Genomic DNA, 14,713 nt, shown 5'->3' with positions numbered 1-14,713 from the left:
GGCCCGACCTTGGTATGCCTGGCCTATTGTCGGTGGTTGTTTACCAACGATCTGTAGAGAACACATGTTCATACTAAATCCAACCAGAAAATAATGGCCACAAGACGGTATGCAATTTATATTGATCATTTGTCGAAAAAAACATAGGACACGAAAGAAGGCACACTCAGGTCCCCAACCCAAGGATCTACAGAGAAAATTATCACAAGAATAGAATGGGCTCCACAAAGTTGTTGTGATCATTAAAAATGATACTCAACATAGTAAAGGACACAATAACATTTGTTGCATGTCATAGAAATAGAGAAATGTTAACACCCCCATGATTTCCTCTAATGCATATCACCTTCAAGAATCATTTTTTTACTGCATGCTCGATCGCCCGCTCCAGCATAACACAATACTCGGTAGTCTTGGTTGCTGCATTCTTCTCACTATGCAAGAAGTGAACCATGCTTTTGATGTTCCACGGGGTGAGGAGGCCCATTGCGAGGTTTAAAACCTTCTGTTGCACAGCAAGATCACCGACTGCTAGCGCACGGAGGACATACGTGGCCATGTCATCCATACCAGAACCTTCCATGATGGTAGACTTGAGTTGTTGTAGCCGATCGAGAATTATTAGCATGTTTTCAGTTCGTAGAGATGGTGTATGGGCAATCAAATTACAGTAGGCTTTTGCCACGACATAAGCAAATCCTGGCAAAACAGAGGACAATTGCAACAGTGCATCGGCGCATCCACACACCACTTCCGTGTGGGGTGATGATAACAACGAAACAAAGCCTACAATACATCTAACATCATTGACATGTCCAGGCAAACGAGGGAGGCATGTTTGCATGATCCTCAGTGCACCACGTTGCGCCGGGAGCGTTAACAACCTTAGATCTATTGGGTCACGTAAAATGTACCCAAAGGCCTCATCCTCCCAACAACAATTAATGGCATAGAGGGCATTATTGCGGGCAGACGGATCCATCATCATGTTTGTGGTGATTGATGCTCTTATTGCCTTCAATGTGTAGCGGGCTGCATGGTTCATTGTGGTGTGGCTGTGGGCCTGGATCAAAATTGAGGAGAGGCTAGAAATGAGGTGATGAAGTGGTATGTCACCTGGAAGGGTTTCACCCCTAGCAAGGTGCACCATAATGTCTACCATGGCACATATTTTGGCGATATCGTCGCCACATAGAAGAGTGGATGCGGTTACTGAGAAGTCAACACATGGTGAATTCGTCTCCATGACCACAACAAAGGTTTCTACAAATGGTTATTCTAACCTTTGTACTCGGTAGAATTCATAGAGCATATACTCCAGAAGTTTCGGCTATGAAGGCGGATTGATATCGTATTGTGGAATGTATTGTAAAGGTATAGATGCCAATATACTTACTTGTGGTCTGATCCAAACTGGGAAAATGATGGCTTCATATAGCAGGATAACATGACAAAAATTGGAAGAATATAACTCATAGTAAATGAAAAACTTATGAATAGCCAATATTGGATCTTATGCCTAAGATAGATATGTGGTACTTAATTAAGATTTAATATTATCTATCCAGATGCCACACTGGCCAAGAATCGTGATGTTGATATATTCCACATAACATATATTGTCTCATCAACAAACTAATCAACTCTGTGTTAAAATGGTATACATTGCTTGTCAAAATCATTGAGGGACTCTTAAGTACATTTAAGACGCCTAATAAACTCATATGGAACTAGTTCTGCAAGTGCAAGCCATGCGGGACTCTGTGGGCTTGATCCTTGAGGGATCAATACCCATTTTACGGACAGTGTCCTGATAAAGCAGGTTAAGACTTCTGCTGCCATCCATGAGGACTCATGTGAGGTGACATCCGTCGATGATTGGATCGAGGACCAATGCTTCCGAACCTCCATGATGGATACTGGCCGTATGGTCTCTGTGGTCAAAAGTGATCGGACAGGCCGACCATGGGTTGAATTTTGGGGCGACTGACTCTATGGCATAAACGTCCCTTAGTGCGTGCTTGCGCTCCTGATAACCCACAAGTATAGGGGATCGCAACAGTTTTCAAGGCTAGAGTATTCAACCCAAATTTATTGATTCGACACAAGGGGAACCAAAGAATATTCTCAAGTATTAGCAGTTGAGTTGTCAATTCAACCACACCTGGAAACTTAATATCTGCAGCGAAGTATTTAGTAGCAAAGTAATATGATAGTAGTGGTAACAGTAGCAAAAGGTAACGGTGGCAAAAGTAATGTTTTTGGTATTTTGTAGTGATGATAGCAATAGCAATAGAAAAGTAAATAAGCGAAGAACAATATATGGAAAGCTTGTAGGCAATGGATCGATGATGGAGAATTATGCCAGATGCGGTTCATCATGTAACAATCATAACATAGGGTGACGCAGAACTAGCTCCAATTCATCAATGTAATGTAGGCATGTATTCCGAATATAGTCATACGTTCTTATGGAAGAGAACTTGCATGACTTGAGGATGGAGGGAGTACTTAAAAAAACTTGTGCTACCACTAAAGTGGGATGGCCCATACCCGAGCATTGCAGGCGATGGGGAGAGCTGCGGATAGCGCTAAAGTACTTTAGCTAGTGCATGAGCGACACCCCGCACATATTTTTGGGAGGGCAACTAACTAAGAGGCACCCCCTGACGGAGCCCTTCAAGGGTAACTTTTGGCGGGATGAGAGCATGCCACTTGGCGCGCTTTTAGCCGCCGCTACGTGTCGCGTGCTCGACGCTCCCTCAAGACTTTTTATAGGCATTTTCTAGTTTAGATGGTTTGTTTTTTAGGTTTTTCGGGTTTTGCCTTAATTTCCTGAGATTTTGAAGAAAAAACATATTTGGAAAAATAATTGCGTGAAAGTGTTTTTTTTTTGCTTTCACAAGAGGCACAGATTTTCTTCTCGTGGAGGCACAAAGTTGCTTCCACGAAGCCTCCTGGAAAGGTAAAAATGTGTTTTTTACTTCGGGTGAAAGAAAAAAATGTGTTTATTTATTTTTTTTTTGCTTCCACGAGAGACATAGATTTTCTTCTCATGGAGGCACTGGTTGGCTTCTGCGAGAGGCGAAAGGAAAGAAAGACTTCTTTTGCTTTTGCGATAAGAACAAGTTTGTTTTTTGTGGAGGCACATGTTTGCTTCCGCGAGAGGCAAAGAAACAACACATTTTTTCCAACGAAGAGGCACAAGATTGCTTCTTGTGGAGGCGCATATTTGCTTCCATGAGAAGTATTGTTGTGCCTCCGGAAAGCTAAAAAGAGAGAGAAAACGTGCTTCTGGCTATGATTTTTTCTATCGGTTTTATCCAGGGTTTTTTGTGAAAAAGTTCATCGAAACCTATTAACACAGTGTCTAGTTTCAAAGATCCCGGTGCGAGGAACCCAGTGGTGAAAGCGCTTTGAAATTTGGACGCATGTTTTGAGAGATAAAACATTTTGAAAAATGAATCTAAAAAAGGAAAAAACTCCCAAGCTACCACTTGTCAGCCCCTGAGGAGTTGAGAGTGACCTTTGCAAGAGGTACCCTTAACTAGTGATTTCATATTTTTAGTCCTCGGCTTTGTGTGCGGGGATGCGTCTGCCCAGGCCAGTAAATGAAAAACTTATGAATAGCCAATATTGGATCTTATGCCTAAGATAGATATGTGGTACTTAATTAAGATTTAATATTATCTATCCAGATGCCACACTGGCCAAGAATCATGATGTTGATATATTCCACATAACATATATTGTCTCATCAACAAACTAATCAACTCTGTGTTAAAATGGTATACATTGCTTGTCAAAATCATTGAGGGACTCTTAAGTACGTTTAAGACGCCTAATAAACTCATATGGAACTAGTTCTGCAAGTGCAAGCCATGCGGGACTCTGTGGGCTTGATCCTTGAGGGATCAATACCCATTTTACGGACAGTGTCCTGATAAAGCAGGTTAAGACTTCTGCTGCCATCCATGAGGACTCATGTGAGGTGACATCCGTCGATGATTGGATCGAGGACCAATGCTTCCGAACCTCCATGATGGATACTGGCCGTATGGTCTCTGTGGTCAAAAGTGATCGGACAGGCCGACCATGGGTTGAATTTTGGGGCGACTGACTCTATGGCATAAACGTCCCTTAGTGCGTGCTTGCGCTCCTGATAACCCACAAGTATAGGGGATCGCAACAGTTTTCGAGGCTAGAGTATTCAACCCAAATTTATTGATTCGACACAAGGGGAGCCAAAGAATATTCTCAAGTATTAGCAGTTGAGTTGTCAATTCAACCACACCTGGAAACTCAATATCTGCAGCGAAGTATTTAGTAGCAAAGTAATATGATAGTAGTGGTAACAGTAGCAAAAGGTAACGGTGGCAAAAGTAATGTTTTTGGTATTTTGTAGTGATGATAGCAATAGCAATAGAAAAGTAAATAAGCGAAGAACAATATATGGAAAGCTTGTAGGCAATGGATCGATGATGGAGAATTATGCCAGATGCGGTTCATCATGTAACAATCATAACATAGGGTGACGCAGAACTAGCTCCAATTCATCAATGTAATGTAGGCATGTATTCCGAATATAGTCATACGTTCTTATGGAAGAGAACTTGCATGACATCTTTTGTCCTACCCTCTCGTGGCAGCGGGATCCTAATGGAAACTAAGGGATATTAAGGCCTCCTTTTAATAGAGTACCGGAACAAAGCATTAGCACATAGTGAATACATGAACTCCTCAAACTATGGTCATCACCGGTAAGTATCCCGATTATTGTCACTTCGGGGTTAACTGATCATAACACATAATAGGTGACTATAGACTTGCAAGATAGGATCAAGAACTCTCATATATTGATGAAAACATAATAGGTTCAAATCTGAAATCATGGCACTCGGGCCCTAGTGACAAGCATTAAGCATAGCAAAGTCATAGCAACATCAATCTCAGAACATAGTGGATACTAGGGATCAAACCCTAACAAAACTAACTCGATTACATGATAGATCACATCCAACCCATCACCGTCCAGCAGGCCTACGATGGAATTACTCACGCACGGCAGTGAGCATCATGAAATTGGTGATGGAGGATGGTTGATGATGACGATGGCGACGGATTCCCCTCTCCGGAGCCCCGAACGGACTCCAGATCAGCCCTCCCGGGAGGTTTTAGGGCTTGGCGGCGGCTCCATATCGTAAAACATGATGAATTCTTCTCTCTGATTTTTTTCTCCCAAAAGCAAATATATAGAGTTGGAGTTGAGGTCGGAGGAGCTCCAGGGGGCCCACGAGGTAGGGGCGCGCCCTAGGGGGGTAGGCGCGCCCCCACCCTCGTGGATAGGTGGTGGGCCCCCTGGTCTTCATCTTTTGCAAGGATTTTTTATTACTTCCGAATAGATGTTCCGTGAAGTTTCAGGTCATTCCGAGAACTTTTGTTTCTGCACATAAATAACACCATAGCAATTCTGCTGAAAACAACGTCAGTCCAGGTTAGTTCCATTCGAATCATGCAAGTTAGAGTCCAAAACAAGGGAAAAAGTGTTTGGAAAAGCAGATATGACGGAGACGTATCAACTCCCCCAAGCTTAAACCTTTGCTTGTCCTCAAGCAATTCAGTTGATAAACTGAAAGTGATAAAGAAAAACTTTTACAAACTCTGTTTGCTCTTGTTGTTGTAAATATGTAAAGCCAGCATTCAAGTTTTCAACAAAGATTATGACTAACCACATTCACAATAACGCTTAGGTCTCAAGTTTACTCATATAAATGGCATAATCAACTAGCGAGCAATAATAATAAATCTCGAATGACAACACTTCCTCAAAACAATCAAGATGGTATCTCGCTAGCCCTTTCTGAGACCGCAAAACATAAGTGCAGAGCACCTTTAAAGATCAAGGACTGACTAGACATTGTAATTCATGGTAAAAGAGATCCAGTCAAGTCATACTCAATGTAAACTAACAGTAATGAATGCAAGTGACAGTGGTGCTCTCCAACTGGTGCTTTTTAATAAGAAGATGATGACTCTACATGAAAGTAAATAGATAGGCCCTTCGCAGAGGGAAGCAGGGATTTGTAGAGGTGCCAGAGGTTTTGAAATAGAGATGAATAATATTTTGAGCGGTATACTTTCATTGTCAACATAACAACCAAGAGATGGCAATATCTTCCATGCTACACACATTATAGGCGGTTCCCAAACAGAATGGTAAAGTTTATACTCCCCCTCCACCAACAAGCATCAATCCATGGCTTGCTCGAAACAACGAGTGCCTCCAACTAACAAGAGTCCCAGGGGGAGTTTTGTTTGCAATTATTTTGATTTAATTTGCATAAAGCATGGGACTAGGCATCCCGGTGACCAGCCACTTTCTCGTGAGTGAGGAGCGGAGTCCACTCCTCTTGAGAATAACCCGCCTAACATGGAAGATACAGACATCCCTAGTTGATACATGAGCTATTGGAGCATACAAAACAAGATACTTATTTGAAGGTTTAGAGTTTGGCACATGCAAATTTACTTGAAACGGCAGGTAGATACCGTATATAGGTAGGTATGGTGGACTCATATGGAAAAACTTTGGGGTTTATGGAGTTGGATGCACAAGCAGTATTCCCGCTTAGTATAGGTGAAGGCTAGCAAAAGACTGGGAAGCGACCAGCTAGAGAGCGACAACAGTCATGAACATGCATTAAAATTAATCAACACTGAATGCAATCATGAGTAGGATATAATCCACCATGAACATAAATATCGTGAAGGCTATGTTGATTTTGTTTCAACTACATGCGTGAACATGCGCCAAGTCAAGTCACTTAAATCATTCAGAGGAGGATACCACCCTATCATACCACATCACAACCATTTTAATAGCATGTTGGCACGCAAGGTAAACCATTATAAGCTCCTAGCTAATCAAGCATGGCACAAGAAACTATGATCTCTAGTTGTCATTGCAAACATGTTTATTCATAATAGGCTGAATCAGGAATGATAAACTAATCATATTTACAAAAACAAGAGAGGTCGAGTTTATACCAGCTTTTCTCATCTCAGTCAGTCCATCATATATCGTCATAATTGCCTTTCACTTGCACGACCGAATAGTGTGAATAATAATAATAATAATAATAATAATAATAATAATAATAATAGTGCACGTGCATTGGACTAAGCTGTAATCTGCAAGCATTTAATAAACAGGAGAAGACAAGGCAATATGGGCTCTTTTGTCAGATCAACAATAATGCATATAAGAGCTACTTCATCAATTTAATTATGGCCTTCTCCTATCGACCCCCAAAGAAAAGAAAAGAAATAAAACTATTTACACGGGAAAGCTCCCAACAAGTAAAAGAAGAACAGGAAATTTTTTGGGTTTTCTTTTTAATTACTACTACAAGCATGGAAAGTAAACTAATTAAAAGCTACAACTAATTTTTTTGTTTTTCTTAAGGTTTATTAAACACACAAGAAGAAAGCATAAAAAGGAAATAAACTAGCATGGATGATACAACGAAAAAGTATGAGCACCGACATCTAGCAATGAGTGTGTGAACATAAATGTAATGTCGGTAAGAAATACGCACTCCGCCAAGCTTAGGCTTTTGGCCTAAGTTGGTCTATGTCCACGGTTGGCCTAGCGGATATACATAATAATAGTTGGGGTTGTACTGAGATGCAGCGGCTATCGCCTCCTGAGCTGCAGCGTGGCGACGAGCGGCCTCTGCCCTCCTCTCGTACTCATCTGCCTCCTCTCTGGTAATAACATATCTTCCTTTTGCCTGATAATCAAAGAAGGCAGGAGCAGGGAGAGTAATACGGACAGCACGACGTTTGTCAAAGATTAAACGATACTGGAGAGGTGATTCATTCCTCTCGACAAACTGGTGGCGAACCATAGCATTAAAGTCTAGGTAAGCAGGAGGTAATTCAATATCATCATTACGTATAGTTACACCAAGAAAATCAGCTAAGCGGGTTGCATAAATTCCACCAAAGAAATCTCCATTAAATCTATTCAGATGCAACTTACGTGCAACAATGGCTCCCAAATTATAAGATTTATCTCCCAACACACCACTCCTAAGAATATGAGGTCGGGGCACACATGTGACATACTTCATCTTTACCGTTAATGCATCTACCTATGAAGAGAGCAAAATAATGTATAGCAGGAAAATGAATGCTCCCTATGATAGCTTGTGTTATATCTCTAGATTCCCCCACAGTTATACTAGCAAGAAAATCTCTAAATTCAGATTTGCGAGGTTCCCTGATACTACCCCATTGTGGAAGTTTGCAAGCAATGGTAAAATCCTCTAAGTCCATAGTGTAAGAATTTTCATAAAGATCAAACAGGACAGTTGGAGAATTACGTGAAGATGAAAATTCAAACCTCCTCACAAAGGAACTAGTGAGACAGTGGTACTGACGGCATTTTTCTTCCTCGAAGCTCACAAGATCAGCGTTACGCAAACATGCGTTAAATTCTTCCTTAATTCCCGCTCGATCCATAAAGTTTTCCGAAGGCCATTCACAAGGACGCACTAGAGCGTTTCTTGGTGGCTCACCATCAGCATCACGCATTGCAAGCCTGGGCTCTTGTTTCCCCGAAGAGCCCCCTTGGTACATTTTCCTAAACATATTTCTTTCTCTGAAAAATTTCTGAAATTTTTAGTAACTTCAAAATAAAAGTGAACCAAACTCAATAATATTGATAGCAACTACTCCTACAAGTGCCTAGAGCCTATATCATGCATCAAAACTACTTTTGACCATATAAATTTGACATGCAAGCTCAAGAACAGGGTCACCTAAGCAGCACAAATTTGCAATGAATAAAGCACTAGAACAAAAACTAATTGGACCAAAAATGGTAGCAAAATGAGCTTGGACTCGGGTTTGAGTTGGATATTCGTGTTTGTGGGAGGAAGAAGGAGTGTGTGGGTGCAGGAATAAGTGGAGGAGGGCTACCGTGGGCCCACGAGGCAGGGGGCGCGCCCAGGGGGGTAGGGCGTGCCCCTGACCCTCGTGGCCAGGTGCCAGCTCCTCCTGCTGTGTTCTCAGTGCCAAATATTCTCAAATATTCCAGAAAAAATCATATTTAAATTTCAGGGCATTTGGAGAACTTTTATTTTTTGGGTATTTTTATATTGCATGGATAAATCAGATAACAGACAGAAAAATACTATTTTTATTTTATTTAATATAAATAACAGAAAGTAAGAGGAGGGTACAACAGGTTGTGCCTTATAGTTTCATCCATCTCATTATCATCAAAAGGAATCCACTAACAAGGTTGATCAAGTCTTGTTAACGAACTCATTCCGAATAACATGGAACCGGAGAAATTTCGAATAACACTATGTTACCTCAACGGGGATATGCACATCCCCAATAATAAGAATATCATATTTCTTCTTGACAGTAGGAAGAGGAGATTCAAAACCTCCAAATATAATCGATGGATTTTTTCCAATAGAGTTGATACTATGAACTTGAGGATGTTTCCTCGGAAAGTGTACCGTATGCTCATTACCATTAACATGAAAAGTGACATTGCCTTTAGTGCAATCAATAACAGCCCCTGTAGTATTCAAAAAAGGTCTTCCAAGAATAATAGACATACTATCGTCCTCGGGAATATCAAGAATAACAAAGTCCGTTAAAATAGTAACGTTTGCAACTATAACAGGCACATCCTCACAAATACCGACAGGTATAGCAGTTGATTTATCATCCATTTGCAAAGATATTTCAGTAGGTGTCAACTTATTCAAATCAAGTCTACGATATAAAGAGAGAGGCATAACACTAACACCGGCTCCAAGATCACATAAAGCAGTTTTAACATAGTTTCTTTTAATGGAGCATGGTATAGTTGGTACATCAGGATCTCAAAGTTTCTTTGGTATTCCACCCTTAAAAGTATAATTAGCAAGCATGGTGGAAATTTCAGCTTCCGGTATATTTCTTTTATTTGTAACAATATTTTTCATATACTTAGCATAAGGATTCATTTTGAGCATATCAGTTAATCGCATACGCAAAAAGATAGGTCTAATCATTTCAGCAAAGCGCTCAAAATCCTCATCATCCTTTTTCTTGGATGGTTTGGGAGGAAAAGGCATGGGTTTCTGAACCCAAGGCTCTCTTTCCTTACCGTGTTTCCTAGCAACAAAGTCTCTCTTATCATAACGTTGATTCTTTGATTGTGGGTTATCAAGATCAACAACAGGTTCAATTTCTATATCATTATCATTGCTAGGTTGAGCATCAACATGAACATTATCATTAACATTATCACTAGTTTCAGGTTCATTACCAGATTGTGTTTCAGCATCAGAGATAGAAATATCATTTGGATTCTCAAGTGTTTCAGTAATAGGTTCACTAGAAGCATGCAAAGTCCTATCATTTTTCTTTTTCTTCCTATTAGAAGGACTAGGTGCATCCACATTATTTCTCTGAGAATCTTGCTCAATTCTCTTAGGGTGGCCTTCAGGATACAAAGGTTCCTGAGTAATTCTACCACCTCTAGTCATAACTCTAACAACGTTATCATTATTCTTACTATTCAATTCATTGAGCAAATCATTTTGAGCTTTAAGTACTTATTCTACTTGAGTGGTAACCATAGAAGCATGTTTACTAATAAGTTTAAGTTCACCTTTGACATTAGCCATATAATTACCCAAGTGTTCAAGCATATCTGAATTGTATTTCAATTGTCTATCAAAATAAGCATTAAAATCTTCTTGATTAACCATAAATTTATCAAAATCATCTAAGCATGGGCTAGCAAATTTAGTAAACGGGGTTTCAGCTTTATCATTCCGAGAACTTTTGTTTCTGCACATCAATAACACCATAGCAATTCTGCTGAAAACAGCATCAGTCCGGGTTAGTTCCATTCAAATCATGCAAGTTAGAGTCCAAAACAAGGGTAAAAGTGTTTGGAAAAGTAGATACGACGGAGACGTATCAGCTCCGCTTAGGGATATGAGTGACGTAGATCATATTCACTGTTTTTACCTCGGGGGGATTTCTTTTGCCCCCTATGTTTGTTGGTGAGGCCCATCGTCATCCTCGCTGGGTGGCCCTTTCCCCTTATCTTCGGTGTTTATCTTACCGGCCTGTTTGAAGACCCAACAGTTTCTATTGGTATGATTGGTAGGCTTGTCCGGGGTGCCATGGATCTGGCAAGGCCGATCTAGTATTCTGTCTAAGATAGATGGACCATCTTTGTTTCCTTTGAATGGCTTCTTCCGCAAACCGGGTTTAGAGCCACTGAATCCGGCGTTGACCACCGTGTCTTCGGTATCTTCATTGTTGCTTCGACGCTTGTGTTTGTTGCGTCGTGGCCTGCCATTGCCATCTCTAGCTTCGGAGGTGCCAGGGTCGCTGGTGTTGTTGCTTCTGCGAACTAGCCAGCTATCTTCTCACGCGCAAAAGCGGGTCATGAGTGCGGTGAGAGCTGCCATGGACTTTGGTTTTTCTTGGCCGAGGTGTCGGGCGAGCCACTCGTCACGGACGCTGTGTTTGAAGACCGCGAGGGCTTCGGCGTCCGGGCAATCAACAATTTGGTTCTTTTTAATTAAGAACATGGTCCAGAGTTTTCAGGCTGACTCTCCGGGTTGCTGAACTATGTGACTGCGATCATCGGCGTCTGATACGTCTCCAACGTATCTATAATTTTTGATAGCGCCATGCTATGTTATCTACTGTTTTTGGCAATATTGGGCTTTATTATCCACTTTTATATTATTTTTGGGACTAATCTATTAACCGGAGGCCCATCCCAGAATTGTTGTTTTTTTGCCTATTTCCGTGTTTTGAAGAAAAGGAATATCAAACGGAGTCGAAATGGAACGAAATCAACTGGAGAAGTTGTTTTTGGAAGGAAAGCTACCGGATGGACTTGGACCCCACGTCAGGAGCCAAGGGAGGTGCTCACGAGGGCGGGGGGCGCCCCCCCCCCCCCGGGCGCGCCCCTGCCTCGTGGGGCCCCCGAAGCTCCATCGACGTACTTCATTCACTCATATATACCTACGTACCCAAAAACTTCCAGAACACACAATAGATCGGGAGTTCCGCCGCCACAAGCCTCCGTAGCCACCAAAAACCAATCTAGACCCATTTCGGCACCCTGCCGGAGGGGGCAATCCTTCTCCGGTGGCCATCTTCATCATCCCAGTGCTCTCCATGACGAGGAGGGAGTAGTTCTCCCTCGGGGCTGAGGGTATGCACCAGTAGCTATGTGTTTGATCTCTCTCTCTCTCGTGTTCTTGAGATGATACGATCTTGATGTATCGCGAGCTTTGCTATTATATTTGGGTCCTATGATGTTTCTTCCTCCCTCTACTCTCTTGTAATGAATTGAGTTTCCCCTTTGAAGTTATCTTATCAGATTGAGTCCTTATAGATTTGAGAACACTTGATGTATGTCTTGTCGTGGATATCTATGGTGACAATGGGATATCACGTGATTAACTTGATGTATGTTTTGGTGATCAACTTGCGGGTTCCGCCCATGAACCTATGCATAGGGGTTGGCACACGTTTTCGTCGTGATTCTCCGGTAGAAACTTTGGGGCACTCTTTGAGGTCCTTTGTGTTGGTTGAATAGATGAATCTGAGATTGTGTGATGCATATCGTATAATCATACCCGCGGATACTTGAGGTGACATTGGAGTATCTAGGTGACATTAGGGTTTTGGTTGATTTGTGTCTTAAGGTGTTATTCTAGTACGAACTCTAGGGCTATTTGTGACACTTATAGGAATAGCCCAACGGATTGATTGGAAAGAATAACTTTGAGGTGGTTTCGTACCCTACCATAATCTCTTCGTTCATTCTCCGCTATTAGTGACTTTGGAGTGACTCTTTGTTGCATGTTGAGGGATAGTTATGTGATCCAATTATGTTAGCATTGTTGAGGGAACTTACACTAGCGAAAGTATGAACCCTAGGCCTTATTTCCATGCATTGCAATACCATTTACGCTCACTTTTATCATTATTTACCTTGCTGTTTTTATAATTTCAGATTACAAATACCTTTATCTACCATCCATATACCACTTGTATCACCATCCCTTCGCCGAACTAGTGCACCTATACAATTTACCATTGTATTGGGTGTGTTGGGGACACAAGAGACTCTTTGTTATTTGGTTGCAGGGTTGCTTGAGAGAGACCATCTTCATCCTACGCCTCCTACGGATTGATAAACCTTAGGTCATCCACTTGAGGGAAATTTGCTACTGTCCTACAAACCTCTGCACTTGGAGGCCCAATAACGTCTACAAGAAGAAGGTTGTGTAGTAGACATCAAGCTCTTTTCTGGCGCCGTTGCCAGGGAGGTGAGTGCTTGAAGGTATATCTTTAGATCTTGCAATCGAGTCTTTTAGTTTCTTGTTTTATCACTAGTTTAGTTTATAAAAGAAAACTATAAAAAAATGGAATTAAGTTTGTCTCATACGCTTCACCTTTTTAATATATTTCGTTAGTATGATGGAAAGGATAATTGTGCTTAGGTGCTAGAAGAAGAAATCTATAAAATGTTTGGCACTAAATATTTGAATGATGAGCATGATTGCAATGTTGTTAGTACGAATTCTTTGAATATCCATGATACTAATGATGATTGCACTAGTTATGATGAAAATGTCTCCTATAAACATGTCAATTTTTGTGGAGTGCATTGGGTTTGTAAGTACACACCAAATAGGGAAGATAGATATTGCAAGAGGCATAAGTACTTAGAAAATGAATTGTTGCAAGAAAGTCTTGATGATTGTGCTAAAAAATTCAATATTTTTCGCGCCCCTTGTGAACTTTGCAATGAACATGGTCATTTAAATCTCCAATGTAAATTGTTTCATGACCGAATTGTATCCAAAAATTGTGATAATTTGATTACCCTTGAGCATCATAAAGAGCTTAGTCTTATTTTGGGGTATGAGGAAATGAAACGTATAACTGAGGGTATTCCAAAGTTTAATCTTGATAAATTTCTTGATTTTGATCTAGAGAAGATTTATATGTATTGTGCGGTGAATTGCATTGAAAATCCTTATATTGCCAATTACATAAAGAAAAGAAAACAAATAGAAGATGAAGAGAATACTAATGAAAGGGAAGAGGCTTCCCAATACCCTCCTATTATTTCTTATGATGAATTAGGTAACGAGGAGGAGCCTCCTATTCAACCAATCTCATTAATAAGGAGCTACAAAAGGAGGATTGAACCCACACATGATGTGGTGAAGAAGAAGAAAAGAAAAAGGAAGAGAGGTAAAAAGATATCTCTCCCAAATAGTGCTGCTCCTATTACTATTGTGCCTCATGAAAATATGATTGTGGAAGATAATGATACCTCTTATGATCTTGAAAATCTTTTTGGCACTTTCTTGGAAGAATATGATAATTGCTATACTATTGGTGCTATCCATACTATTAATGATGAGAGTGATTATGCTTATGATATGAAAAGGCCCAAGCTTGGGGATGCTATGTTTGATGAAGATGATGTTTTTGAGAATATATTTGCTGCAATTAATGTTTGTAACAATCTTGGGGAAGCTATGATTAATGAAGATGATATTTTTAGTCTCCCAAGTTTTGATATGCAAGTTTATAATGCTGATAGCATGCCTGCTACTTATGATGATTATTGTGATGATACTTATGCTATAAA

At 40.7% G+C, this 14,713-nt stretch overlaps 1 protein-coding gene across 1 annotated transcript; it reads right to left on the bottom strand.

Moving 5' to 3' along the window:
* Positions 1-355: 355 nt before the first annotated feature.
* On the bottom strand, positions 356-1,246 carry LOC147982711 (coatomer subunit beta-2-like). Its single transcript, XM_087540537.1, has one exon. It carries the CDS (start codon positions 1,244-1,246, stop codon positions 356-358), a length of 891 nt encoding a protein of 296 aa, XP_087396663.1.
* Positions 1,247-14,713: the final 13,467 nt, after the last annotated feature.

This window comes from Triticum urartu, chromosome 2A, assembly GCF_056163025.1.
Source record: "Triticum urartu cultivar PI428250 chromosome 2A, HENAU_Tu73, whole genome shotgun sequence".
Taxonomy (NCBI): Eukaryota; Viridiplantae; Streptophyta; class Magnoliopsida; order Poales; family Poaceae; genus Triticum; species Triticum urartu.
This window is presented reverse-complemented; position numbering and strand designations above follow the sequence as displayed.

What these genes read in the sequence shown, in the direction of transcription:
- LOC147982711 (XM_087540537.1), bottom strand. Translation starts at nt 1,246, where the DNA reads ATGGAGACGAATTCACCATGTGTTGACTTCTCAGTAACCGCATCCACT.